At 49.4% G+C, this 24,486-nt stretch overlaps 2 protein-coding genes across 2 annotated transcripts in view; both read right to left on the bottom strand.

Moving 5' to 3' along the window:
- Positions 1–3,866, bottom strand: part of LOC119845218 (protein-arginine deiminase type-3-like) — a 43,382-nt gene extending 39,516 nt beyond the window's left edge. Inside the window, exon 1 of the mRNA XM_038377188.2 lies at positions 3,616–3,866. Coding sequence (XP_038233116.1) covers positions 3,616–3,707 — 92 coding nt within the window. The 5' untranslated portion in view covers positions 3,708–3,866. The remainder of the gene's footprint in view (positions 1–3,615) is intronic.
- Positions 3,867–7,859: 3,993 nt separating this feature from the next.
- Positions 7,860–24,486, bottom strand: part of LOC119845082 (protein-arginine deiminase type-1-like) — a 35,135-nt gene continuing 18,508 nt past the window's right edge. The window contains exons 7-17 of the mRNA XM_038376868.2: positions 23,790–23,968; positions 21,941–22,044; positions 21,038–21,161; positions 20,042–20,149; positions 17,392–17,543; positions 14,904–15,048; positions 13,356–13,449; positions 13,195–13,274; positions 9,998–10,123; positions 8,641–9,228; positions 7,860–8,437 (exon numbers count right to left, since the gene is read on the bottom strand). Coding sequence (XP_038232796.1) covers positions 8,995–9,228; positions 9,998–10,123; positions 13,195–13,274; positions 13,356–13,449; positions 14,904–15,048; positions 17,392–17,543; positions 20,042–20,149; positions 21,038–21,161; positions 21,941–22,044; positions 23,790–23,968 — 1,346 coding nt within the window. The 3' untranslated portion in view covers positions 7,860–8,437; positions 8,641–8,994. The remainder of the gene's footprint in view (positions 8,438–8,640; positions 9,229–9,997; positions 10,124–13,194; positions 13,275–13,355; positions 13,450–14,903; positions 15,049–17,391; positions 17,544–20,041; positions 20,150–21,037; positions 21,162–21,940; positions 22,045–23,789; positions 23,969–24,486) is intronic.

The following is a 24,486-nucleotide window of genomic DNA, read 5'->3' as shown; positions in this document are numbered from 1 at the left end:
ACCTTTGTGATACGTGATCCCTTACACCAAAAATCACAACAATATTCAGGTTAGTCCCAGTCCCAAAGGACTGATCATTCACTTCAGGCCAATTGCACCTTAGATCCTACTCCAAAGACAACACTTGTAGCCAATCTTATAATAAACTATGTGAAGATCGATTAACTAAGAAAAAGAAATGAGTTCTTTAACCTTGTAAATACGATAAACATACACATACCAATGAGTTCCAGTCTTCGGGTTCAAAAGGGGATAGAAGCTGCTGTAAGTCTTATGTCCAAGCCTTAGTCCTCTAAGGCCAACCCAGGCCAAGCACTGGGGATCCCTTGCTTATGCTTAGAAATCTTTGCCCCTCAAAGTCCAAGCATCATAAAGACCCAGTTTCTTCCTGCCAGGGGTTTTTATCCCCTTCCCCCACAGTTCAAGCTGATAGGATAATTACTTATGCACTTTCATGGGTGTGGAGCAAGCATAAAGTCTTTTGTCCTCTGATGTCTCACCATGGTTTGTGTGGTGTCGCTGTGCCTTCTTTCGCTGGGCAGGAGATAATGCCTCCTGGGGCAAACTGGTATTTCACACTTGGTAATGCTCCTTTCCTGACTGGGGAGGTTTCCAGTTTCAGAGCAAGCATGTAACTATTACCTTATAACTAAGGCTACGTTTTAGTCACAGGTATTTTTAGTAAAAGTCACAGACAGGTCACGGGCAATAAACAAAAATTCACGGCCTGTGACCTGTCTGTGATTTTTACTAAAAATACCAGTGAGTAAAACTTGGGGGAGGGTGGCCTGGCTGCTTGGGGGGGCGGAGGATGCGGGGAGTGGCCTGCGGCCCCGTCCCCCCGCTGGTGCTGGTTCAAGCTGATGAGACAATTACTCATGCACTTTCATGGGTGTGGAGCAAGCTGGCCTGGGCCCCCTACTGGTGCTGGGTGGCATGGGCAGCAGCGCACAGCCCGGGACCCCCGCTAGTGCTGGGGGGGGGCGTGGTTGGCAGGGCCAGCAGGCTCCCTACCTGGTTCCTCCCCCACCCCCAGCAGCAGCAAAGTTTGGGTGTGGGAGGAAGTCGGGGTTGTGGCATGGGACAGGGTGAGGGGGGGCTCCCTGGAAACAACGACATCCCCCTTGCTCAGCTGCTAGGCAGAGAGGTGGCCAGGCAGCTCTGCGCACTGCCTCTGTGTGCAACCACCGCCCCCGCAGCTCCCATTGGCCGAGGTTCCCAGCCAATGGGAGATGCAAAGCCAGCACTGTGGGCAGAAGCAGCATGCAGAGCTGCCTGGCCATGCCTCCGCCTAGCCGCTGAGCGAGGGGGATGTCGCCACTTTCGGGGAGCCCCCCAGGTAAGCACCACCCAGAGCCTGCCTCACCCCGACTGGTGCCCTAACCCCTTGCCTCCTCCCACAGCCAAACTCTGCTGCTGGGGGGACATGGTGGGCCGAGACTGCCCCAGCAGCTGCCGGTATGCCTGGCGCAGGGGCTGCCTGAGCTGCCCCTGAGCCAAGACCACCAGCCGCTGCAGAAGTCATGGCAAGTCCCGGAGTCCGTGACCTCTGGGACAAACTCACAGCCTTACTTAAGCATGAGATACAGTTATTGTAAGTAAGATTCATGCAGGCAGCAACTTACAAGCACTTCATAAAGTCTAAACACTAAACACATTTATCATTTTAATACCTAGAATAACAACACTAAGACAAAAAGAAAAGGAGTACTTGTGGCACCTTAGAGACTAACAAATTTAGTTGAGCATAAGCTTTTGTGAGCTACAGCTCACTTCATCTGATCCGATGAAGTGAGCTGTAGCTCACGAAAGCTTATGCTCTAATAAATTTGTTAGTCTCTAAGGTGCCACAAGTATTCCTTTTCTTTTTGCGAATACAGACTAACACGGCTGCTACTCTGAAACCTAACACTAAGACAGGTGAGCCACACTGGTTACCAGCGATGCATTTGTCAGTGTTCAGGTAAGGCCTAAGGGCCTTGACCTGAGCTGGCACCTGGTCTGCCAGCATCACAGTGACCAAGAGATGCAAGGCTCTGTATCCCATCCCTGGAGCCACCCAGCAGCAAAGAGCTGGCCTTGGAGCTCTGCAATGAGGTTGGGGAGCTGGCTAGACCCTCTGTGTCACTGCAAGTGGCAGCAAGAAGTTGCATCAGACAGACACTCAGTTATTTAACTTCTGGCTTCCTGCCAGGCAAGTGATGTTGAATAATAGCTGTCAGATGCTTTTTATTCATCTCTGGGTGAGGTCTGGGATACCTCAGGTCACCTGCTCCCTGCTAATGAATAGTCACACCTGAAGATAAGTAAAAAGAAAAGGAGTACTTGATACAACACAGATCTTTTCTGTTTCCCCCTGGGAGAGAAACACAGCTGCAGATGGGCCTTGCACAGGGAAGCCTGGAGTTCAGCTGCAATTGCAACATGCAACTACAAAGGTTCAGACTTCTAGGGAAGAAGAGGGAGGGACATTACAGGATAACAGATAAAGACCTGTGGATGTCTATAGGGAGGCGAACCTGGAGCTCTGCACTCTGATCTCACCCCACTTTCAATTCCAATGTATTCTTTGCAACTTTACCTAATTTCCTACAGCCCTGGGTATCAAACTAGGGATAATTCCCCCTGCCTTCCCGACCCCAAGGTCTACCCATAATACAAATAATAAAAGATGGCACTGCTAGAGATGCTACGGATTCAGGTCATTTATTAAGTATTTGTATTACAGTAGCATGCAGAGGCCCCAGTCTGGGATCGGTGCCCCACTGTGCTAGGGGCTGTACATATGCATAAGAAGAGAGAGCCCCTCCCCTAAAGATCTTACACGTACAATCTCAGGTGATGGTAAGGAGTTCCCTGGACCAAGCAGCCCTGTGTACTTTACCAACAGGAGGGACTCAAGAGTTCCCATTCTAATGCCTGACTTTGTCACTAGCCTGCTCCACAGCTCTGAGCAAATCACTTAACCATTCTGCCTCTGAACTTTCTCCTCATCCCTTAGTGTCAGTAAATTAACTCCGTGAAGTTCCTCACTCCAGACAAAATAGGATTCTGGGGCGAGGAAGCCACATTATAACCCAGAAAGCTGGTGCAAAATCTCCCCTCCCTCAATCTCGGCCTCCACGCCACTGGTATGAGAAGCCAAGCACTGCCAGCGGAGAGCTGGGATTCGCAAAGAATCTCAGAGTTCTACAGCCAAGCCGTTCATCCCTAACAATAATGCGTGCACAAACACTACGTGTGCAGAGCATACCAAACAGAGCCTCAGCTGGGATAGACCCGCACGGCTCTACTGATTTCAGGGGAGCTGAGCCACTTTGCACCAGTGAGGATCTGGCCCCTGACTTTAGACAGACACACATCTGGAGCCCAGTAGAAACTGCCACTTCCCTTATCTGTTTAGTCGTTCCCAGTCTGATATGTGCCTGCTGGCACCCAGGGTATAATTTTCAGTTTACAACAACGTATTTCTAGCTGAGTTCATTCCAAGTTACTTTTACCATCGCTGCACCCCTTGCCTTCCCCAGCCCAGGGAACAGTATCCATTTAAAGCTGACACCAGTAAAGAGCCAAATGATCAGAGAACCGCCAGCTATTAAAGCTCGCATTGCTTACCCATGTATGTCAATGGAGATTTCTGTGCCCAGCACATAGACCATGCTAGTATGCTCCTGCAAGGATAGCCGTATGGTTCTTTGCTGGGACATGTTTGTACCCTTCTCTCAGCTGCAGTCTTTCTTGTGCTGCTCTGTTTGCAGCGGATGAGCCAGCACGATCAGATTAAAAGGCATGGGCCAAGTGTCCCACCCCTCCTCTCTCTCTCCTGTAGGCTGTGATTAGCTGGAGATAGATGTAATCCCACCTCCAGGATCTCCGCTTGGTGATTGGAGGGGCAGGTTGTGAAGCAAGCAGAACTCTACTTGCTGTGATCAGCTGTTTAGAGGTCAGCAGCATCAGCAGGGGGTGAAAAAAATGAGAGGAGAGACAGGTTAACTTGGGGAAACACCAATTGTTATCTAAGGTACTGCTGATTTCAAGGCTGGGAGTAGATCAGCATCCTCTCTGGTGCCTGCCTGTCCATGTACTGTAGGTTTCTTTTACATACCTGCACACCAAGGAAACAGAAACTGCGGATGTAAGAAGAGCCAGCGTCTTAAAATATTTAGCATGTTCCTGGAACAAACTTGGTCACTCACCGCGATGGAGCTCACTCGGGGGGCGTTGTATATGTTTGCACATGTCTATGATTTTGCCTATAAAGCTGTAACAACAATAACTCTCAGCAGTCATGTAGTGCTTTACATCTTCTACTAAGCCCCAATACTCCTGGGAGATAATTGAGGGAGTCCTGTTATCCCTATTTTCCAGATGGAGAAACTGAGGTACAGAGAGGCTTAGGCCTACATTTTCACTAATTTTGGGTGCCCAGTCTGAGCCACTTCATTTCAAGAGCTCGTGGGCCCATGCTCAATGTGTGTGTGTGTGTGCAACAATTATGTCTTACCTTACTGGTGTTTTGGGGAGCAAAGCATGGAACTGAATTTGTACCAAACTAAAAGCAAGCCTCAGATTCTGACTTCTTTGGTTTATACTTTTATTGTTGGGAAATGACCTTGTGCAATGCTATTGCCTCCCAATGGGGGTTGATCCCTGGCAAAATAACCCCAGCAGCAATTAATTATGGTTAGCTACGTGCTGGACTTAATGATGCTTTCAAGTTGAAAGCAGTAACATCATGAGCGTTTAGCACACTGCCCAAAACAGAAGAGCCTGGCATGGAATTCTACAGTGACTGTATTTGGGATGCAGAGGCCTGAATGTGGGCTGGGGAGGGCATAGGCATTTAGGATAAAGTTTTCAAAGGCACCAAAGTGTTTTAGACTTCTGAGTGCCCAAGACAATTTTGAAAATTGGGCCTAAGTCTCCTTGTAGGTTGATGGGACTTGGACTAGTGCCTAAATATGTCTGAGGATCTGGGCCCACGTGCGTAAGTCACTTTTGAAAATAGGGCTTAGTTGCTTTGAAATGTGCCTATAGTGAGATCTCAGGCTCAGCTCTGGTCCACCACGCTCAAGCTCACCAGTTTGTCAAGAGTCCTTCAGTCTTGGCTCAATTAGCTAAGCCCTCCTCACACTGCAACAAGGACCAGTGACATGGAATTGTGCCATGGGCAGCGGGTATCGCAGGCCAGGGGAAGCTGAGCCTCACCAAACAGCCAGGCATGGCCCTGCCCATGCTCCGCCCCGAGGTCCCCTATTGCTTCTCGCTCTTCCCCCATAGCCCCAGCCTAGGCTGCTCTTCTTTCCCGAAGGGGGCTGTGACTGGGGGTGGGGCTATGGCAGGCCAGCCTGCGGCCCGGGTCTTAGGGCAGCTAGGGCCGGTGCTGGAGCCACCTGGCGCTGGGGCCCACCCACCGTTCCGGGGCTGTGGGTGCTGGAGCCACCCACCCAGCGCTGGGGGTGCTGAGGCATCCCACCAGGTGCTCCAGGGCTGGGGGCTCTGCTAATCTAAAGCAACTCCACTGGATAGCTAAAGTGGAAAGACTAATTAGGGTATCACGCACGAAAGAGGGTCCTGGAAATGGTAGGCATTTTTCACTGGAAAACTGATTTCAAAATTCCAGGGGTTCGGAAAGGCCCTGCACAAATCATACTGAACCGACATCTTCATTGTGAGGATTGCATCCAGGACCGTTAAAGCAGCAGCACCTCGTTCTCCTGGGGTAAAGGCCTGAAAGCAATTGACTTGTACGATGGTCAGGGTTGCAATTCCGCCCCCTGCATGATGTGCTAAGGACGGACCAGTCTCTGTCGGGGAGCAAGAGTTCTCTCTCCTGCCTGGGAATGGAGATGATTTAATAAAAGCCGAGAAATGGCTTGAAGCACACGGTGCATCCAGTGATTTAGGCCCCGTTCAGAGAGAGGGAGGCTATAACACCCTGCAGGATCTTGCTGTTAAATGAGTGTTGTCCCCAGAAGCCGGTCCTGGGAGGTCTGTTTTCAATTCCTCCCTTGAGCACCCGTCTGAATGGGTGCAGAGCGCCGTGTGGCACGCTGGCTAGGTGCGTCATGCTCCTCTCTAGTGGAGCAGCAACCTAGAGGATAACTGACCCAAAGAGTCCCAGTGTCAGAGGGCCCAGCACCCCATAACTCTCATCAGGCCTGGCACACTCGTTGCCCAACTCGCTGTTGTCATCATCTGAATCCAAAAGGTATCGTATGATGTGTCAAAGGCAGACTGGTAACGCGCTGGCCATTCATACTATTGTGTGATGTGCATCTGGGTGTCGCATAACGAATTAGAGAGGTGGGCTGGGAATCTGTTCCTCGGATGTGTTTGGCAGACAGGGCTTAAGCCCAAGGAATGTGGTTTCACAGGTTCTGTGTCTCCAATGTAATCTAAGCCAGGGAGAACCTGAGACAATGAAAAGCACATTTGCATGCAAGGTAAAGAAAGCCGTCAGGTGAGCAAGTGGGAGAAAATGACCATGGAGCACCCCCAAGGAGGGATGGAGGTGGCACCCCCAGGAAGAACTGAGGTTTGTGGTGGAGGAAAACTAGCAACTGTCCAATGTTCCCGCTAATTTGTCCATCCATGTGCGGAATGAGTTTTGTTATCTGCACCAATATGGAGGTGATGTGTGGTGGGGGTGGGGCTGAGGGGTTCGGAGTGTGGGAGGGGGCTCAGGGCTGTGGCAGAGGGTTGAGGTGCAGGGGGGTGAGGGCTCTGGCTGGGGGTTCAGGCTCTGGGGTGGGGCCGGGCATGAGGGGTTCAGGGTGTGGGAAGGGGCTCAGGCTGGGGCAGAGGGATTGGGTGTGTTCGGGGGGTGAGGCCTCTGGCTGGGGGTGCGGGATCTTAGGTGGAGCCGGGGATGAGGGGTTTGGGGTGCAAGCTACTCCAGGGCTACAGTGGAGAGAGAGGACTCCCCGCAGCTCTCTCTTCCCACAGCAGCACCTGAGCTGGGAGGAAGAGGCTTGGGGGAGTTAAATGCACGGCCCTTGGTGGCCTCCTGCACAGCCACACACCTTAGAGGGAACTTAGGTGGTGACTAGTAAAACACAAAGCAACAACTGAACTTTGGGAAGATACAAGCATAGACAAAAGCCATTTTGTCATCCATGACTGAGGGGACACGATGGGTGCGGCACCCTTCGAGCCAGTCAGAATTGGGACCCCTAGTCTGGAGGACCAGGGATGCTGAGAACATGAGGTAGGTGAGGAAACTGTGTAGGCAAAGACTGTAACTTGCGAGGTTTTACTCGCCAGGAAGTGTGTTATGTTTGTAACCTTCCTTGTCTCTTTCACTCGCGCTCATCATCGCTTTCGCCTACATTCTTTGTTAATACACTTATTTTTGTTTTATTACAAAATCAGTTCAATGCTGTATATTAGTGTGAGTCCTCAGCCAAACTAACAGGCTAGGGTGGGCTCTGTCTCTTTGAAGACAGAAACTTGAGAACTGTTGTGTGGATCCAGGCAGAGGGACTGGACTCTGCAGGGGAGATGGTTTTGGGGAGACTCGGGACTGGAAGGTTTGTTGGGGTCACTCTGACAGGAGTAACCTTGCTGGGAGAAGCCATGGTGAGGTTATAGTGCTGCTTGGGTCAGGGCTTTGACCCAAAGAAGCACAGCACAGAGGCACCCAGGGCTACAGGGAGGCTGGCGACACAACCCCTTACTGGTGTGGGTGAACCCCCGAAGTGTCAAAGTAATAGCTTACTACTGCTATCAGCTGATGGAGCTCATACTGTGGTTCAAGTGGCAGAGAATTGTGCTTTGCAATTGAAGGTCTTGAGTGAAATCCGGTTGATAATCCATGCTGTGCATCGATAAGATGCAAATACACTTGAGGCAAGTTAGTAATTAATAAATTAGCGCTTACCAACAATTTACAACATCCACAATTCAACATGGAAGAATACATGGGAAACAGGAGACATCTGGAGAAAGCCCTGGACTCTAGTTGAAATAACCACATTCTGCACGGTCATGTGATGACCTAAGCAGCATTTCTGCAACACCAAGCCAGAAGCAGTGCAAACTCTTAATGAGATTTGATGACAGTTAAAAATCACTGCCCTGCCAGGGAAGTTAGGGGGAAAGATGTTTCCTCCTTGACTATCTGGATATATCGTTTAAAAATAATACTTTGCATGACCATTGGGCTTTTCAGCCCTAGATCTCAAAGCCCCATATGAAGGAGGGGAAGTATTTTACAGACAGGCACAGAGAGAGGAAGTGACTTGCCCATGATCAAACAGCAGGTCACTTGTAGAGCTGGGAATAAGAGACCTGGCTCCCTAGTTTGGCCTCCCTAATAGGTGACCATAATACTGGAACATCAGTAGGTTTTGAAACTAATACAGGGGTAGGCATTGTGGCGGGGGAGGGGAGACCAGGCTTATGGCTAAAACACCAAGCTCTGAAGCAGGATCTGCTGTAGGTGGTGAAAAGAAAAGGAGTACTTGTGGCACCTTGGAGACTAACAAATTTATTTGAGCATAAGCTTTCGTGAGCTACAGCTCACTTCATCGGATGCAACGAAAGCTTATGCTCAAATAAATTTGTTAGTCTCTAAGGTGCCACAAGTCCTCCTTTTCTTTTTGCGAATACAGACTAACACGGCTGCTACTCTGAAACCTGTAGGTGGTGAGTTTGTGGTGGATATTAAAATGCAGAGGAATAATGGAGCCGTGCAGCTGTGCATTATGTACAGCTATGTATGTGTAGCTGTAATTAAAATGCACCTCTAAAGAGCACCTGAGCTCTAATTGCAGTGGCAGGAACATGTGTGTTAGAGGAATGAAGGAATGGCATGCTAGTTAGAGCTTCTAGCTTAGGCTCTAGGGCTTCCTTGAATGGTGTTCTCTTTATTTACAAAACTTCTTAGATTGCCAGATTCCAGGAGCCCTTATCCAGAGTTTGTTAGCATCAACTTGGTCCCATGTTCCCTCGTTAATGTTGAGCAGCGGGTTGGGGCTTCACCTCCTCTGCTCAAGGGATCATGTTCCACCACTTGAAGGAGAAGGGTTTCCTGCGGACATTGGTGCCGCAATGGATCTCCCCGGAGAGAGTGTGGTAGGAGAAAAAGTCATTGAGGAAGGTGCAGGTCAGGTCCAGCGGCTCCAGCAGGGAGCAAACGTTCTCTTCCAGGCAGCACCGCCCGTCGACGATCGGCCCAAATGGCTTTGGGATGCCCAGGTGTTTCCCCAAGACGATCATGTTCACCTGCAGCCAGGAGAAAAGGGACAGATGGACTGTGGAACATACAACCGCCAGACGTGGTTGTATTAGCTAGAGCTGATCTCAATTATTCAACCAAAACTTTTTTTAAACTAAAAAATGTAGTTTCAGTGACACTGAAATGTTTTATGAATTTGTGTTGATTTCACAGAATTGTTCATTTTTTAAAAAAAAAATCTTAAATTTCCCCTAAATCAAAACTTTTCATTTTGCCTTTTTCCTCATGGAAATTTTTCCATTTTTCATTGTGAAACAACCCTTTGCTTTGAAATTTCCTTTCATTTTATTTTTAAGTTGTTTTTCAAAACTTAAAAAATGATCCAAATAAAAATGAAATGTTTTGAGGGGAACAAAATGTTTCCTTCAACCCCTCAACCATTGATTTTTACTCTTTGCTAAAAACGTCAATAATTTTCTTTTTGGTCCGACCCAAAACGATTTTCCCCCTGACTTTTCTAAACCACCACAGAACTGAAAAATCTGTCATTTGCTCAGCTCCGCTTTCAACCTTCCTGCATTTAGCGGGGAGATCTCGCTTCCTGCCTGAGACCCATTCTCTGATGGCATGGGAGCTGAATGAGTTCCAGGAGGTCACCAGAGGGAAGGAGAAAGGCAGGGAAAAGAGGGACATTATGGAAGATAAGGACTGAGTGCTTGGCAGAGGGAAGCAAAGTGGGGAATAGGAGTCTGATGGGCAATGCAGAGGATGGGACAGAAATGAGAAGCAACTGCATGAGCAGGACGGTCCCCTCACCATGTCTGGGAAGAAAGCATCCGCTCGAGAACTGTTCAACACGAACAGCTGAGGGATGTCAATGATGTCTTGCTCAGTCAGTCCCAGCTCCTCCTTGAGGGCATGTCGATTCCAGTCAATGCAGCTCTGGGGAAAGAAAGAGATGGGAGAGGAGGGAGGTGACTATGGGCCAGTTGGGAAGAGTGGAGCGAAAGCGCTGTATTTCTGCTGCTTGTGATTTGCAGTGACAAACGCGCAGGTAATTCTGTATGAGGAGGAGTTTTATTGGGATAAGTTAATTTCCCAGGGCAAATATTCTACACCTTCTAGATGTTGTCAGGAATCACTGTACAGTCCATCCCTGTTATCAGCTTGAAGCAACTGGACACAACATAGCAACTCCATGAGGAACCTGATTGAAAGCCCATTGCCGGAAAGATTCCCGTTCAGATCAATGAGCTTTGGATCAGGACCCCTGGAGCCTCTCATTCTCCCCCGTCTGCACTGGGACTCCACCTGAATGTTGTCACGCATGGCCCCCTGACACCAGATACCATGTTCTCCACTGCTTTTGTACCATTAGATGCTTTAAACCACTGCTCCATTGCAGCTGGTCTTCCCTGTGCTTTTCTGCTCTCCTGTCTATGCAGCACCTGTTCTAAAGTCGCTGTTACAGCAATGAAGGTTGTAACTTGCTATCCACTAGAAATCTCCCCTTGCTTTGCTATAAAAGATTCTCTCCCTCAGACATATTGCATATGTGGTCTTTAGGGAGAGGATGTGATGCTGTATGGCCATTTATAATATTATTGATACCAATATTACAAAATTGCTATGAATCTTACAAGATATGCCATGTACGGTATGAGTGGAGAAGTTATGCTTTGCTAAGTATAAAGAAAAGCAGTACTTGTGGCACCTTAGAGACTAACAAATTTATTAGAGCATAAGCTTTCGTGAGCTACAGCTCACTTCATCGGATGCATTTGATGGAAAAAACAGAGGGGAGATTGATATACACACACAGAGAACATGAAACAATGGGTTTATCATACACACTGTAAGGAGAGTGATCACTTAAGATAAGCCATCACCAGCAGCGGGAGGGGGTGGGGAAAGGAGGAAAACCTTTCATGGTGACAAGCAAGGTAGGCTAATTCCAGCAGTTAACAAGAATATCAGAGGAACAGTGGGGGGTGGGGTGGGGGGGAGAAATACCATGGGGAAATAGTTTTACTTTGTGTAATGACTCATCCATTCCCAGTCTCTATTCAAGCCTAAGTTAATTGTATCCAGTTTGCAAATTAATTCCAATTCAGCAGTCTCTCGTTGGAGTCTGTTTTTGAAGCTTTTTTGTTGAAGGATAGCCACTCTTAGGTCTGTGATCGAGTGACCAGAGAGATTGAAGTGTTCTCCAACTGGTTTTTGAATGTTATAATTCTTGACGTCTGATTTGTGTCCATTCATTCTTTTACGTAGAGACTGTCCAGTTTGGCCAATGTACATGGCAGAGGGGCATTGCTGGCACACGATGGCATATATCACATTGGTAGATGCGCAGGTGAACGAGCCTCTGATAGTGTGGCTGATGTGATTAGGCCCTATGATGGTATCCCCTGAATAGATATGTGGACAGAGTTGGCAACGGGCTTTGTTGCAAGGATAGGTTCCTGGGTTAGTGGTTCTGTTGTGTGGTGTGTGGTTGCTGGTGAGTATTTGCTTCAGATTGGGGGGCTGTCTGTAAGCAAGGACTGGTCTGTCTCCCAAGATCTGTGAGAGTGATGGGTCGTCCTTCAGGATACATTGTAGATCCTTGATGATGCGTTGGAGAGGTTTTAGTTGGGGGCTGAAGGTGATGGCTAAGTATGATCATCTTGTTTATAGGTATGTATCATCGTTGTATCATGAGTTAGAAATATGTGTGATATAGCTGTATCTCAAACTTGTGCTTTGCAGACTGTCTGACACCCCCAGACAGACTGGCATCAGCACTATCTAGCCTGTTTGATGGCCCACCAAGGACAATCAACTATACAATGAGCCCATTGAGAAGCCAGGGGCTACCCCTATGAGTCAGCAGGACATGTAGGGACAAGGACATGCCTGTGGACAGGGACACCAAGAGCTTTTCCATGCCCATGTGCTGTGAGTTTGTGTTTGGGACAAAGGATTTTCAAGCCACATGGCAAAGGATATAAAAAGGCAGCTGTCTCTTCCCCATTTTGTCTTCACTCCTGAGTCTCACCTCTGGAGTAACTTCTCTACAATCTGAAGCTTTGAAAGGACTGAGAGACCCATCCAAGCTTTGGGTGTGTCCCAGAGGGACTTTACAAGCCAGCTAACTCACCAATGCTGCTATGAACCTGATATACGGACTCTGAAGTCATATTATGTATCTGATTGCTTTGACCATTTAACAACTCTCTTCTCTTTTCCTTTCTTTTATAATAAACGTTTAGTTTTAGATACAAAAGGATTGGCTGGCAGCGTGATATTTTGGGTAAGATCTAAACTAGTATTGATCTGGTGATGCGGCTGGCCCTTTGGAGATCAGAAGAACATTTTGTATAGTGAGTAGAGTTTTAAATAACTTCTCACTTTACTGGACCTATTTGCTGATTGGAAGCCTGAGACTGGAATGCAAGAAAGGGGGCTGATTTCTTTTTGGTTGGCTTCTTGATAACCAGTGTGGGGGGAGCAGGAGCACAGTTTGTGACTGGTTGGTGAGTCCAACTATAGTGTTAACCACCAGTTCGGGGAGCAGCCTGCCCTGACTTTAGCATTTTCAGTGTGGGCTACCCTAGGCACCTCGAGGACAGATGGGGGATTTTGAAGTTAATTTGAGAAGATGGACATAATCTAACCATCCAACTAGACCATCTTAAGGACTTAGCTAGAGATCAACCGGGGTGGTCTTGATCTGCAAGGAGACGACTTCCTTTTGGGGTGTTCCGTGATGATGATGAAGAGCATTACTCAGTATGGGTAGCTGACCCTCTGCATGTGGTGGAATTCATGAACTTCACGCCCACAGTCACACCTCCGCCTCTTCATGGATCATATCCAAGGTGACTCTGGGACAAAGCCCATGAGCTGATCTGCTCAAGCTGCAGGAGGATGCATGCTCCTTCAATAAGGGGGGAGCCACAGGACTTCTAGGGTGCTGCATTTGGTATTACTGGGGTCTTTTTCAGGCCTTCCCTCTTCCCCACTCCTACCTGCACGTATTCACTGTCACTCCTCAGGGTCTTATCAGCCAGCATCTCGTCTATTGTTATGGTCTTCACATTCTCCAGCCCTGGGGGGAAAGGAATACAGCAAATGAGAACCACCAGACAGCCTCTGTGAGTGCCAAAGGCATCCTGACTGAGCCACTCACCAGCAAACTGGGCCGCGCTGCCATGACCCTCTCTTTGTTTCTCCTTAAACAGCTTGTAGCAGGCATCGGGGCTGGCCAAGAGCAGCCGGAAACCCTTAATGCAGAGAGTCAGTCAGTGTCTGGCCTTGTCTACATTAGACTTCTTCCTCCGAGATCTCTCATCTCACTGGTTCAGCCTCACTGGTGACACAATAGTGTGAGGGCTCCTGTAGCTGAGGAACTGGTGTTCACCGGCCCTTGATGCATTGCCTCACGCAGACTTGCTCTGAGCGTGGTAAGAACATCAATGGCCGCCGGAATCCTGTCTACACTAGAGTGCCCACTGTTGCTATCTCTGGGAGAGCTGAACCAACGGAAGCAGCAGTGGGGAAACTGGGGCCAAAAAAGACCCTCACAGGAGGCTGTGTGGTCTAGTACATCCAGGCAATGAACCAGGTAGTAGCCTAGGAATCAGGAGACATGGATTCTAGCCCCAGCTCTGCTGCAGACTTGTCTGTTCCACCCCACCTGCCTGTTCTAGATTGCGTATGATTTGGGGCAGGACTATCTGTCACCTTGTGCAGGTACAGCTGGCCCCCAACTATAGTTGGGGGGGGTTTCAGCACTACTAAAATATACATTAGATACATGTGCATCTAACCCAAACTTCCTAGTACATTCCTCTTCATTTCATGTGATTTCTTCCTCCCCCCCTTTCCTCCCTCCCCCCCCCATGAGAGACAGTGGAATTTCAGGGAATTGGAAGCTTTTTTGCCCATGGAATCATGAGCAAAATGAAAGGCAATTGGGCTGAAAATCTGCATTTGGAACCAGAAGTGTAACGAGCCTGGTTCTGCTGAAGTGATCGTAGAATCAGGATGCAGCCATGTGCTTGGAGCTGTACAAGGTCCCAAAGAGAATCAGGTAACAGAGGCAAAGAGACTTTCTTTTAAAAATATATGTTGTTATTATCACATGACGCTGTACCTTGAGGTAAGTCAGTGTGTCATTTCAGACAAGTCACTTCCTCTGCCTCAGTTTCCCTAATCTATAAAATGGCCATGCTATTTACCCATCCTAACAGAAGGGTTACGGGGCTTATTTGATGTATACAGAGAGCATCGAGAGTCTGAGGTGAAAGGCACTAGAGGAATTCAGAGTATGTGTGGAGAGGATTATGCAAGCCCAAAATAACAGGAACGCTGCCAAAAATACATCCATGTGGTTTACAGACTAAGTTGCTGCAAGAGTGTAACTATTATAGACACATGTTCTGTGACTTCTCCCCCTCTAAAAGGAGGCAGTACAGTCTAGTAGGTAGGGCACCAAACTGGGAGGTAGGAGATGCATTTTCTATTCCCAGCTCTGCCACAGACTCACCTTTTCACCTCAGGCAAGTCACTTTCCCCTCCCCATCTGCCCCGATTTCCCCATCAATCAAATGGGAGGAATGCTTCCCAACCTCTTTAAATTGCTTCCAGAGGCGCAGATGAAGAATGCTCTCCAAGCACCATGCCTGACTGGAAGGGAGGGAAGGGCTGGTTAGAAACGTCACCTGGGGAGTGGTACCTTCCTATCGGGGGCCGGGACAAAGCTCAGGAATTCATCGACGTGACCCACACTCAGCCAGTCAGAGTAGAGCTCCACGGGGGGCTGCACCTTCTGGGCATAGAGAAAGTCCCTGACGGCCCTTGTCATCCTCCTGTCACCCGACCTGGGAACTCAGACGGAGGGGAGAACACAGGAGTTCGTATCAGTCCCAGAAGTCCCGACTCCCAACCCTCCCTCGTAACTAGCTGTTTCTTGATAAAAATAGCCAATACGCTGCTATTCTGAGACAATGCCTTTGCTTGACCTTTCCAAATGCCTGAGTTTGTGCTTGTAATGCTATTCCATTGAATGGCCCACATAAACGCCAGGCCAGATTCGGGGGGAGGGGGCTGTTTGTCTCAGTGAACAGACTGCTTTGTAAAGCAGGGTTCTTTATTACACAAAGCACATCTCAGCCCTCTTGTTTTAGCTGAACTGCCTCGTACTGGCTGCCCGGTACAGCTGCTGAGTTCAAGTCACCAGTCATTCGGAGCAGAGCAAACCAGCCTCCACTAACTCCAGGCGTTTAACCTTTTCTGAGCCGTCCCTCTTTTCCTATTTAAGGCCTGCCTCTCCCTTGCCCAGCAATCTGTGGGTGCAAAACGGGTGTAGACATCAGAATGGTAGCAACTTGTACTCATGCACTGGGGGAAATGATACTGCATGGGTGCAAGCCAATGAGGAATCAAGCCCCTAAACTCTATATTTTAGCTCCGATCGCTAATAGGTTGACATGCACAGTGGAGCTCAAATGACTTTATTACATGGGGAATTTAGGTCCCACTCTTAATCCACTGAGTAGCATTTATCCATGCTAGCTGTCCCACTCAGATCCACGGCACTATTCAGATCGGTGAGACTCAGAGCAAGGAAGGGTCGCAGATCAATAATATTTCCATTGCTCAAACTGGGAAATGAGCTCAACCTGCAGAACTCAGATCCAAATGTCTCCATCGTTTGGTGGTGTCCCAATCAGAGGGGTTTGGTTCAAGCCATTCTAAAGTCACGGAGGCCAGCTCCAACTCTAAGCGTGGAGATATTAAAAACCAGACTTCCACTCTGGTCCTTCCTCTAGCCGAACATCATGGCTGATGAATTCTTCCGCAGCAAGAAGCAGGATTGTTCTTCCAGACCCTGGTACTGACAATGTCACCAGGATCTAGACTGCAGAGCTGCCAGCTAGCTGAGAGTTTCCCAGCAGCCCTTGCTGGGCTTGGCTCAGCTTCATTCAAAGGGCAGATTCAAAGCAGAATGCTTTCTTGGTGGGATAACAGGTGTCTCCTAGGTCGGCAGGCAGGGATCCCATTCTCTGTCCATATAATGTAAGTAAGTGGCATCACTTCTTCCTCCACTTATGCTTTACTATCCTCACTGTAAGTATATTACCTTGTTACACAGGCTGATAACAGTGGAGGTGGTGAGATGAGCCTTGACCTGCTTCCTTGGACAGAACACCTGTACGTGGTGCTTGGAGATACATGTCTCTGTGCAAACGTGACCTCAGAAGCTTGTTAAATAAGAGCACTCCGGGAGACTTCCTATTCCTGTAGCTTGGGACGGCTGGATTAGATAAGGCTCTTCCACTGCTGCTACCATGTTCTATCAACATGCACTCCAGGGTCTTCAAGTCTATTAGCTCTGGGGATGGCTGGCGCCTAAGGTTGTGTGTTCAAATATACATTGTTTGGCAAGCCTTGCAAACTGCAGGCCACAGAAGTGCGCTCCATTGAAACGAGGGGCAATACTGGCCAATGAGGAAGGATGGCCTGGTGGTTCAGACGCCAGCCTGGGCTGACCAGCCTTTAGCTTCCTGCTCTGCCACAATCATCCCCTGTGACCCTGGGCAAGTCACTTTGACTCTCCCTGCCTCCGATCTCCATCTGTAAAAGGGGGCCATAGCATTGCCTCATTTCCCAGCGGCGTTGTGAGGATAAATACATCAAAGACTGTGAGATGCTCAGATACTGTGGTGACGGGAGCCATACAAGCATGGTATCTAGCTAGGAACAGCAGGGGTGTGATCTTGTTGCCCATCCCCTCCCATTGCATGATAGAGGCAGTCGGAGGGTGGGAGTATAAATTCCTCTGGCTTCATTGATGTATCTGTGCAGAACGGGGCTCAGACATTGCATCTCCACATGGTTAAAAAAAACCTCTTCCATGTTAAGGAGATGATAACAGACTTGAAGCAGCTGAAGTGACTGGCAGCAGAGGGAACATGAAAATTCTCTTTGCTGTTTTCAAAGCTCAAGCAGCAATCCAGCAGCAAGCTGACAGTGTTGGTTGTAGTGGAAGATCGCACCACTGCCAGCATTAGTAGTGAGCTATTAAGCAACCTGCATCTACAAATTTCCCCTCCATCTCTCCCCTCAGGAGCTTTATTCCATTAGCTGCACCTTTAATCCTCTTGCACACCAAGACCTCAGTGTAGGAGGCCTAAAAGTCCCAACTCATGCTTCTCCCTCACCTGGGCAAGCTGCTTCCAATGAGGATCCTTCCCAGTGGGTACGTCTTCCCTTGGACCGTCACCGGAGGGCTGACATCCAGATTTCCAAAGGAGTCGAGGCTGGAGACGTGTCCGTAAGGAGATATTCGGGTCACGTAGCCAAAATCAGGGCCCTTTTGGGGACGAGAACAACACAGTGCACCATCCAGTTAGACGCGCTATTCATTGAGGTGATGAGTTGCAATCCTGCCATGCGCCCATGTGCTAAAGGCTTGACCTGCCCATCTAAAATAATCCTTACCCAGGCTGGCCATGTGGAAGAGCCGAGGAGCCAGTCTTCCAGGCAAGGAAATCTGCTCCTCTCCTAACCCTGCCAGGAGGGGGCACTGTTCCTTTCAACCAATCGTTCCTCACCCCAATAAAACCTATCATTGGAGGGTAAGCATTCAACCTCCTTTGCGAAACCAAATAATACTCCATCTAGATCCACACTTTGGCACCTCCCTGAAGTGGTAAAACATGCCCCATCCATTCCCAGGAGTTCTTGACTTTTGTTCCCAGCTGGTGAGGGGTGTAAGTCAACAAGAAGCGACATAGAAATAGCTGGGCTGGGCTAGTTTAACCCACACTGGTCCCGCATGGCTCTCTGACTCCCTCTCGTGACTAGCCCTAGGAGAGTTTATGAGTACATCTGGGCAGATGATGGATTTTTCAGTTCACTGGCAATTCCAAAGAAAATCGAAAAAAGGGCTGTTTTGGGTTGAACTGAAAATGAAGATTTTCAAGAATTTTGGGTGAATCGAAAAGTCAAAACATTCTGAGTGGGGTGGAGCGACACATTTCCTTTGACCTATCTCCAATTTTCATTCAATTTTGGGGCATTTTAACAAGAAGCCAAGATTCACAAAACACATGGAGGAGGAGCTTGTCTCCTTATAACTCTCAGCCCAGGACCTCACCCAGGATGTGAGAAACCTGGGTTTAGGGCTTTACGTTGCCTGCTGTAGAGAAGGGATTTGCACTCAGGTCTCTTACAGGGTTAGAGAGCAGCCCAGCCACTAAGCCACAGGCCGGGTTTTCTTCCTTACTCTTGCTCACTTCCCCCCTACTGCTGTTCCACTCTGTATAACTAATTAAATAAGTCATCAGAACAGAGATCTAAACTTGCATCTCCCTCATCCTCTGGACATACCCCAAGCACCAGGCTGTAAAGTCACTCTCGCGCTTTCATTGCCCCACTGACTCTTCACCATCTTCATGATTGACAGCAAATAATTGATATATATATATAACACTCACTCACTCACACTCACACTCACACTCACACTCACACTCACACTCACACTCTCTCATCTGAACTAACACTTGCATTGTCTTGATGTACCTAGCTTGTTGGAGATCAGCTTTATAGTCCCTTGACTCCACCCCCTTTTTAGTTTCATCCAATCATCCCTCTCCAGTGGAGCTTCCCCCCCCCCGGGATCCCCTCCCCCACCTTTTTAAAAAAAAGTGCTTTTGTTTTAGCCATCCAAACGAGTGGCCCCCTTAGCGTCCCCAAGCGAGGACAGAATATGAAGTCCCCAGCACCAACCGCCCATGAACACAACAGCCAAGAATATGAGACCAAAGCAAGCGAAGGTCAGGCAGTTTTAATGGGCGGCTGTGGTGCTGTGTTCCTGGCACAGGCGGTGCTGTGTGGGAGGGTATAAAGATCCGTAGTCACAAGCCCCCTTCCTTCCATCACAGGACGTAGAAAGTTAGTCTAGTCTCCGCTAACAAAATGCACCTGGGTCTGGCGGCATCGCAGAACACGCCCACCAACATCCCCCTCAGGTAAGAGTGGCCAGGCCTCTGCTTTGTGTAACATAACTGCGAAAGGAAAGAGCAAAGCAACTCTGCAGCTGGATTCTGCTTCTAACTTTGCCCAGGGCTTGGTCTTGCGTTCAGTGAAGTGCTGTTTGGATTGATCCGTGAACAGCTGGGCTTTCTAGCCCTTTCTGGAGGATGGCTCCGTTGCAGTAAGACAGAGATTTTTTTTCCAGCGAGAAGTCTATGCAGAAAGGCTGTGGGGGGAGACGGGGGGTGGAGTGGGGGACAGGACATAGTGGTTGATGGTTGGCATTGTTTAGAACCAACCATCCAGGGCAAACTCTCCTGCTGAGTCTGTAGATTCAGGCCTTGCAGGGAGTGAAGCCAGATGTAAAACACGAGTGATTCCATCCTCTGGCATCAAACTGGGACATTAGAGGCTAAACTGGGAGTGATTCCACTGTAGTCAGTGGGGTTGTGGCCCTGTACAATGGAGGTAAGCAAAAGGAGAATGCTGCCCTGTGTTTGATTGTCTGACTCATCTATTGCAGTTTTTTCTGGGGGTTAGAGCAATGGTGCTTTAATGGATGCTAGTTGCTTATTGGCCGTGTGCTGGAATTAATGTGTGCTGAATGGTGCTTCTGCATTTAGAGTTTTTAATCTGTACATGTTGGACACCTGACGAGTAAACTCACCAAAGTCAGAAGGAACCCTCCAAGCAGCCCCCAAATGAGCAACAGCCCCTCTCCAGGGCGGTGAGTTCCAAGAGACTAGAGGACACTGAGCGGCCAAACCTCGCTCCAGGATCAGGAACACCCTGGAGAGAGTCTGTTCTCGGCCGTTTCAAAAAATAGTTACTAACCAGAATCCTTCTAAAAGCAAAATCCTTCAGGCCTCTGTCCCGGGGGGAGTCGAAGACCACGGGGAACATCTTGTGGGGAGCCTCCACGTAGCCAAACTCCATCTCGTCCTGTTGTGGGGAGAAAGCGGGGAGGAGGTCTCTTACAGCAGCAGCGCTATCCGTCGCTAACTAGTGGGAATGGGTGGTGCAGGCTAAGCGTGCATGGGGAGTATTTGGGTGATGGCTCCCCTGGTGGTGGACACGCCAGGGATTGAACTGCAGCTCTCCAGAGCTGCTACAACGTGAGCTTGCACACGTAGCTGGGGGCTGCAACAACTCCAGGGGGGCCTATAATACCTGCTCACCAGTGGCTTACGTTTGTATATGCCAAACCTTGCTCTCTCCTTCAATCCCATCCTTAATCCATGCTGTTCCTGCAGGGCCTATGAACCCTCGTCCTTCCCCTTCAGGCTGTGTCTTAACTAAGCAGAGGACCACAAGTATGAAATAGGCCCCACATGACAAGAGGGCGTGGTTTTCCTTTCTCCCGCAGCGCCTGGAAAATGATGCCTTGGGTAATGCCAGCTGAGAGAGTCATTGCTGAGACAGCGAAGGAGTGGTTGGCAGGGTCTAGCTACCTATCTGGCGTCATTTGTATAGTCCTGATTGCCGTAGTAGACAACCGCTGATCAAAATGCCACGTACTGATGAACGTCGCTAGTTTTTATTTATTTGATTCTGGCCCCAGATAAGGCTCCTAGTCCCTGTTGACTTGGTTTGGGTTTTGAGGAAGCAGTGGTGACACAGTGATGGGCTACACAGTCTGTTCTAGTGGCCTGGGATTTGAAAGACCTGGGTTCTGTTCCCAGCTCTGTCCCTAGCCTGTTGGGTGAGCTTGGGCAAATCACTTTGCCTCCCCGTTCCTCAGTTTTCCCATCAGTAAAATGGAGATCATGATAAAGCATTTTGGGATCTACTGATGAAAAGTGTTGAGTAAGAGTCATGTATTATTATTACCTGGATCCAGCGGTCGTGTCGGTTTTCGACCTCAGGGCAGACGGTCAGCTTGCAGTTGGCTTTCCTCACCAGGGCTCTCAGAGCCTCCAAAAAGTCCCCATTAGGGTTTGAGTCTCTTTCCATGCTGGAAGGAAAATGAGTAAAGAGAGGGACCTAAATGGATCAGAGAGGCCAATTCGTTACGGGGAATGGGTCACGGGGACCCAGCCAGAAACCAAATTGTGTCCTGCGCTCCCCATTCACAGGCTGCTCTGTTTGTTAAATGTTGTGAGTTTAACTCCCGTGGAAGGAGGAACTTTGCAAAAGGGCAGCATGACAAATGGGGCCTTGATGCTCATCCTGTTTCAATGGATGCCAGTGGCAGCAGGTCCAGGTTCTTCAACATTTGGACCGGGGCACCTGGAGAACAAGAGAGCAAGCCTGCAACATGGCTTCCCCTGCAGTCTGGGCTAGATTGTCCTTGGGGAGGGGAGTGGATGGGGGGCAAGACTCAAGGAGAATCTTCCCGTGGGTGCCACGGACAATTGCAGTTTCGGCTGTCATGAAGCTCAGGGACTGCCCCTTCCATGCATCCCCAAGGACACAAATTGCCCCACAAACAGCAGATGGCTAGATGCAGGGAGGGGAGCCGACTGTACCATCCTAGGGGCACCAGTATGGTTTGAATTTGCATCCAGGCTTCGGCGCCGTAGCACACACACCTGTGCTACTTGAACTAAAGGAGTAAGTCTGTAGTTGGTAGCGGTAGAGGGTCATTGTACCGGGATACGTAACATACTGTGTGAGTGTGATACACATGTTCCCACTGTGCTCCTCTGAGCCACGGAAGCAGCGTGACTCCACCCCACCCCACTACAGACGGGTGACTGAAATGATCAGTCATATGACTCGTATCACCCTCACCTGCAGACAAAAACCTCCAAAGGTTGCAGGGTGTTGGGCGTCATTATCCATGGGGCCACCCGGAAGACCACGATGTCTGTGAAAACCGGGGTGTCTGGCGCGTTCTACAGGCAACAAGAGATGAAAATCACTGAGCGCCGAGCAAAAGCAAAACCCGGTCTTTGAAGGGGCAAAAGGACTTGCTGAGCACCTAGATAGACGCCCCATTCACAGCTGCTGGCTAACAGTATGGCTCCAAAACGAAGGACTCAGAAGCCAACTGTGCACCACTCTCCACTAGGCACACTGCAGCAGTGACAGGACTTACGGGAACTGAACTGCAGAGCAAGCTGAGCAGAAGACGGAGAGCTCCTGGCAAGAAACGCCTTTAAATTACAAGTGTGCAGCTAAGGAGGGCCACCCGATAGTTAGATCCATGGCTGCCACTTCGCTTATGATGCCATCTCCACACAAGGTGCAGGGGACGCTGGCCACTTTCAAGGTTTTTTCTTAACCCCTTCTTTTACCCATGGAAGGGAGCGGTCTTCTCCAGTGCCACTCAAAGCCCCTTCCCGTGGGAACATAGGGTGAAACCCCAGTCTGAGTTTTGGAAGGGCTCGGCAGGGAGAGCTGAGTTGGTTTAACATGTGCTGAATGTGATTCCTCTCTGTTGGGGGGCCTGGCTAGCCTAATTACATAGACGTGGTCAGGAGATCCTGTCTACACTGCACAGTAACGACACTTTGTCCCGGTGTAACTGAGTTCATCTCTAGCCCTGGCAATGTCGAAACACAAATGTGGTTAGGAGCCGGGCCTTAACTACCGCGAGACCCCTCCATCACATCTAAGGCTGCGATTTAATCCCGGGTGTTTTTAACAAAAGTCATGGACAGGTCCCGGGCAAGAAACAAAAAATTCATGGCCCGTGACCTGTCCTTGACCTATACCATAAATACCCTTAATTGAATCTTGGGAGGGAATCCCAGGGGGCCCGTGGTACCAGCTGCAGGGAGGGAGCCCTGGGGGACCCGTGGCACCAACTGTGTGGCGGGGGCCCAACTGCCACTCCAGCCTCCAGGGGGAGAAAGCCCTGGGGGCCTCCCTGCCACTCTGGCCACCACCAAGCGGGGGAAACCTTTGGGGGCCAGCCACTGCCCTGGCCGCCCCGAGTCGCTCCTGTGACAAACACAACCTCCGTGACTTCCTGCGACCTCTGTGACAAACACAGATCCCTAATCACATCACAAGCTGGCAACAAACGCAATAAAACATTGTAGTGCGTACGGCCCTTTAAAACAATGGTCATTCAGACTCAGGGTTCAGTCAGCAGCCCCATCCTTTCAACTGGAAGAGGGCTCGAGGGGAGAGCCATGGATAGCATCAAACTGTCCAGGGGAAAGTTATTGATTGGGGGTAGAGCAGGTTCTCCTCACAGAGATCCTGGTGGGTGCCAGATTTGGCTGCAGAGGGTAGATGAGTGTCACAGGCCAGCCCACCTCATGGGGCATCTGGGAGAGGCTGGTTTAATTGACTTTATTCTGTCTTATGCTTCCTGATGTGTTCAAAAAGTGCTCCCAAGGGAAGGTTCCTCTCTGAGCAACTGACCAGAAGCTCAGGTTCTGGGAACCCTTGTTTAATGCAATGAAAGCCATAGCCAGAGCTGGAAGGCTGGAAATTTCTAATTTGTCTGAGCCTTTTGGTCTTTCCGAAGCCCTCCTCCCAGGGAAGGGGACTACGCTGGCCTGGGGAACCCTGTGAGGGCAGTGTCCTTGAGCCTTGCCTCCCTATGTGATCATCCTTCCACTGGCTGAAAGGCGCTGCAGTTAGAAGCATCTCTCTTTACTGCCCATAGTCCAAGAGTGTATTGTACCTTATCGGAGATCTCTAGCAGGGTGAGGCTGAAGGAAACCAGCCCTGAGAAGTCAGCGTCTGGGAAGGCTAATCCCTCGACGTAGAAGGTTTCCTCTTCTTGTCCACTGAGACGATCCACTATGTAGGAGAGTTTATCCGACCCCAGCACATGCTCGTACTGGGTGAGTGAGCCGCTGCCTCGGGACACAAAGGAATACACACCACAGTGTGACCAGGACATTTCACACACTGGAGTGGATGGGGCAGCCAGGGGAAGGTGGTGTATACCAAAGGAGAGCGTCTCCTGCATTATCCAGTGGATACAGTTAATATTCCTTTGTACACCCTGGAGCCAAAACTTTCAAGTGTGAGTTGTCTAAAGTTGGCTCCCTAAATCCATGGCCTCATTTTGGATGGGAGCTGCAGGGGCTCTGCACTCAGCCATGGATTTAGGTGTTGAAATAAGAATCTGTTTGCCCAGCGAGATACCCAGCTTTGATCTAAGTGTCATGCCCAAGTTCACGCAATAAGTCAGTGGCAGGATTGGAACTTGGGCAATCTTGGATACTAGCCTTGTATTTGTTCCCCTGGGTCACACTGCCCCCCTCTGAAGTTTGTCCTGCAAAAACTGACTTGCATCATGATTTGGTGGGGTGGGTGGGCTGGCAGTCATATTACAGAGCAATGCCCACCACTCATATGTATTTGGGCTCTCT

This window comes from Dermochelys coriacea, chromosome 18 (assembly GCF_009764565.3).
Source record: "Dermochelys coriacea isolate rDerCor1 chromosome 18, rDerCor1.pri.v4, whole genome shotgun sequence".
Classification (NCBI taxonomy): Eukaryota; Metazoa; Chordata; order Testudines; family Dermochelyidae; genus Dermochelys; species Dermochelys coriacea.
The sequence above is the reverse complement of the archived record's forward strand: the minus strand, read 5'-3'. Positions and strand labels throughout refer to the sequence as shown.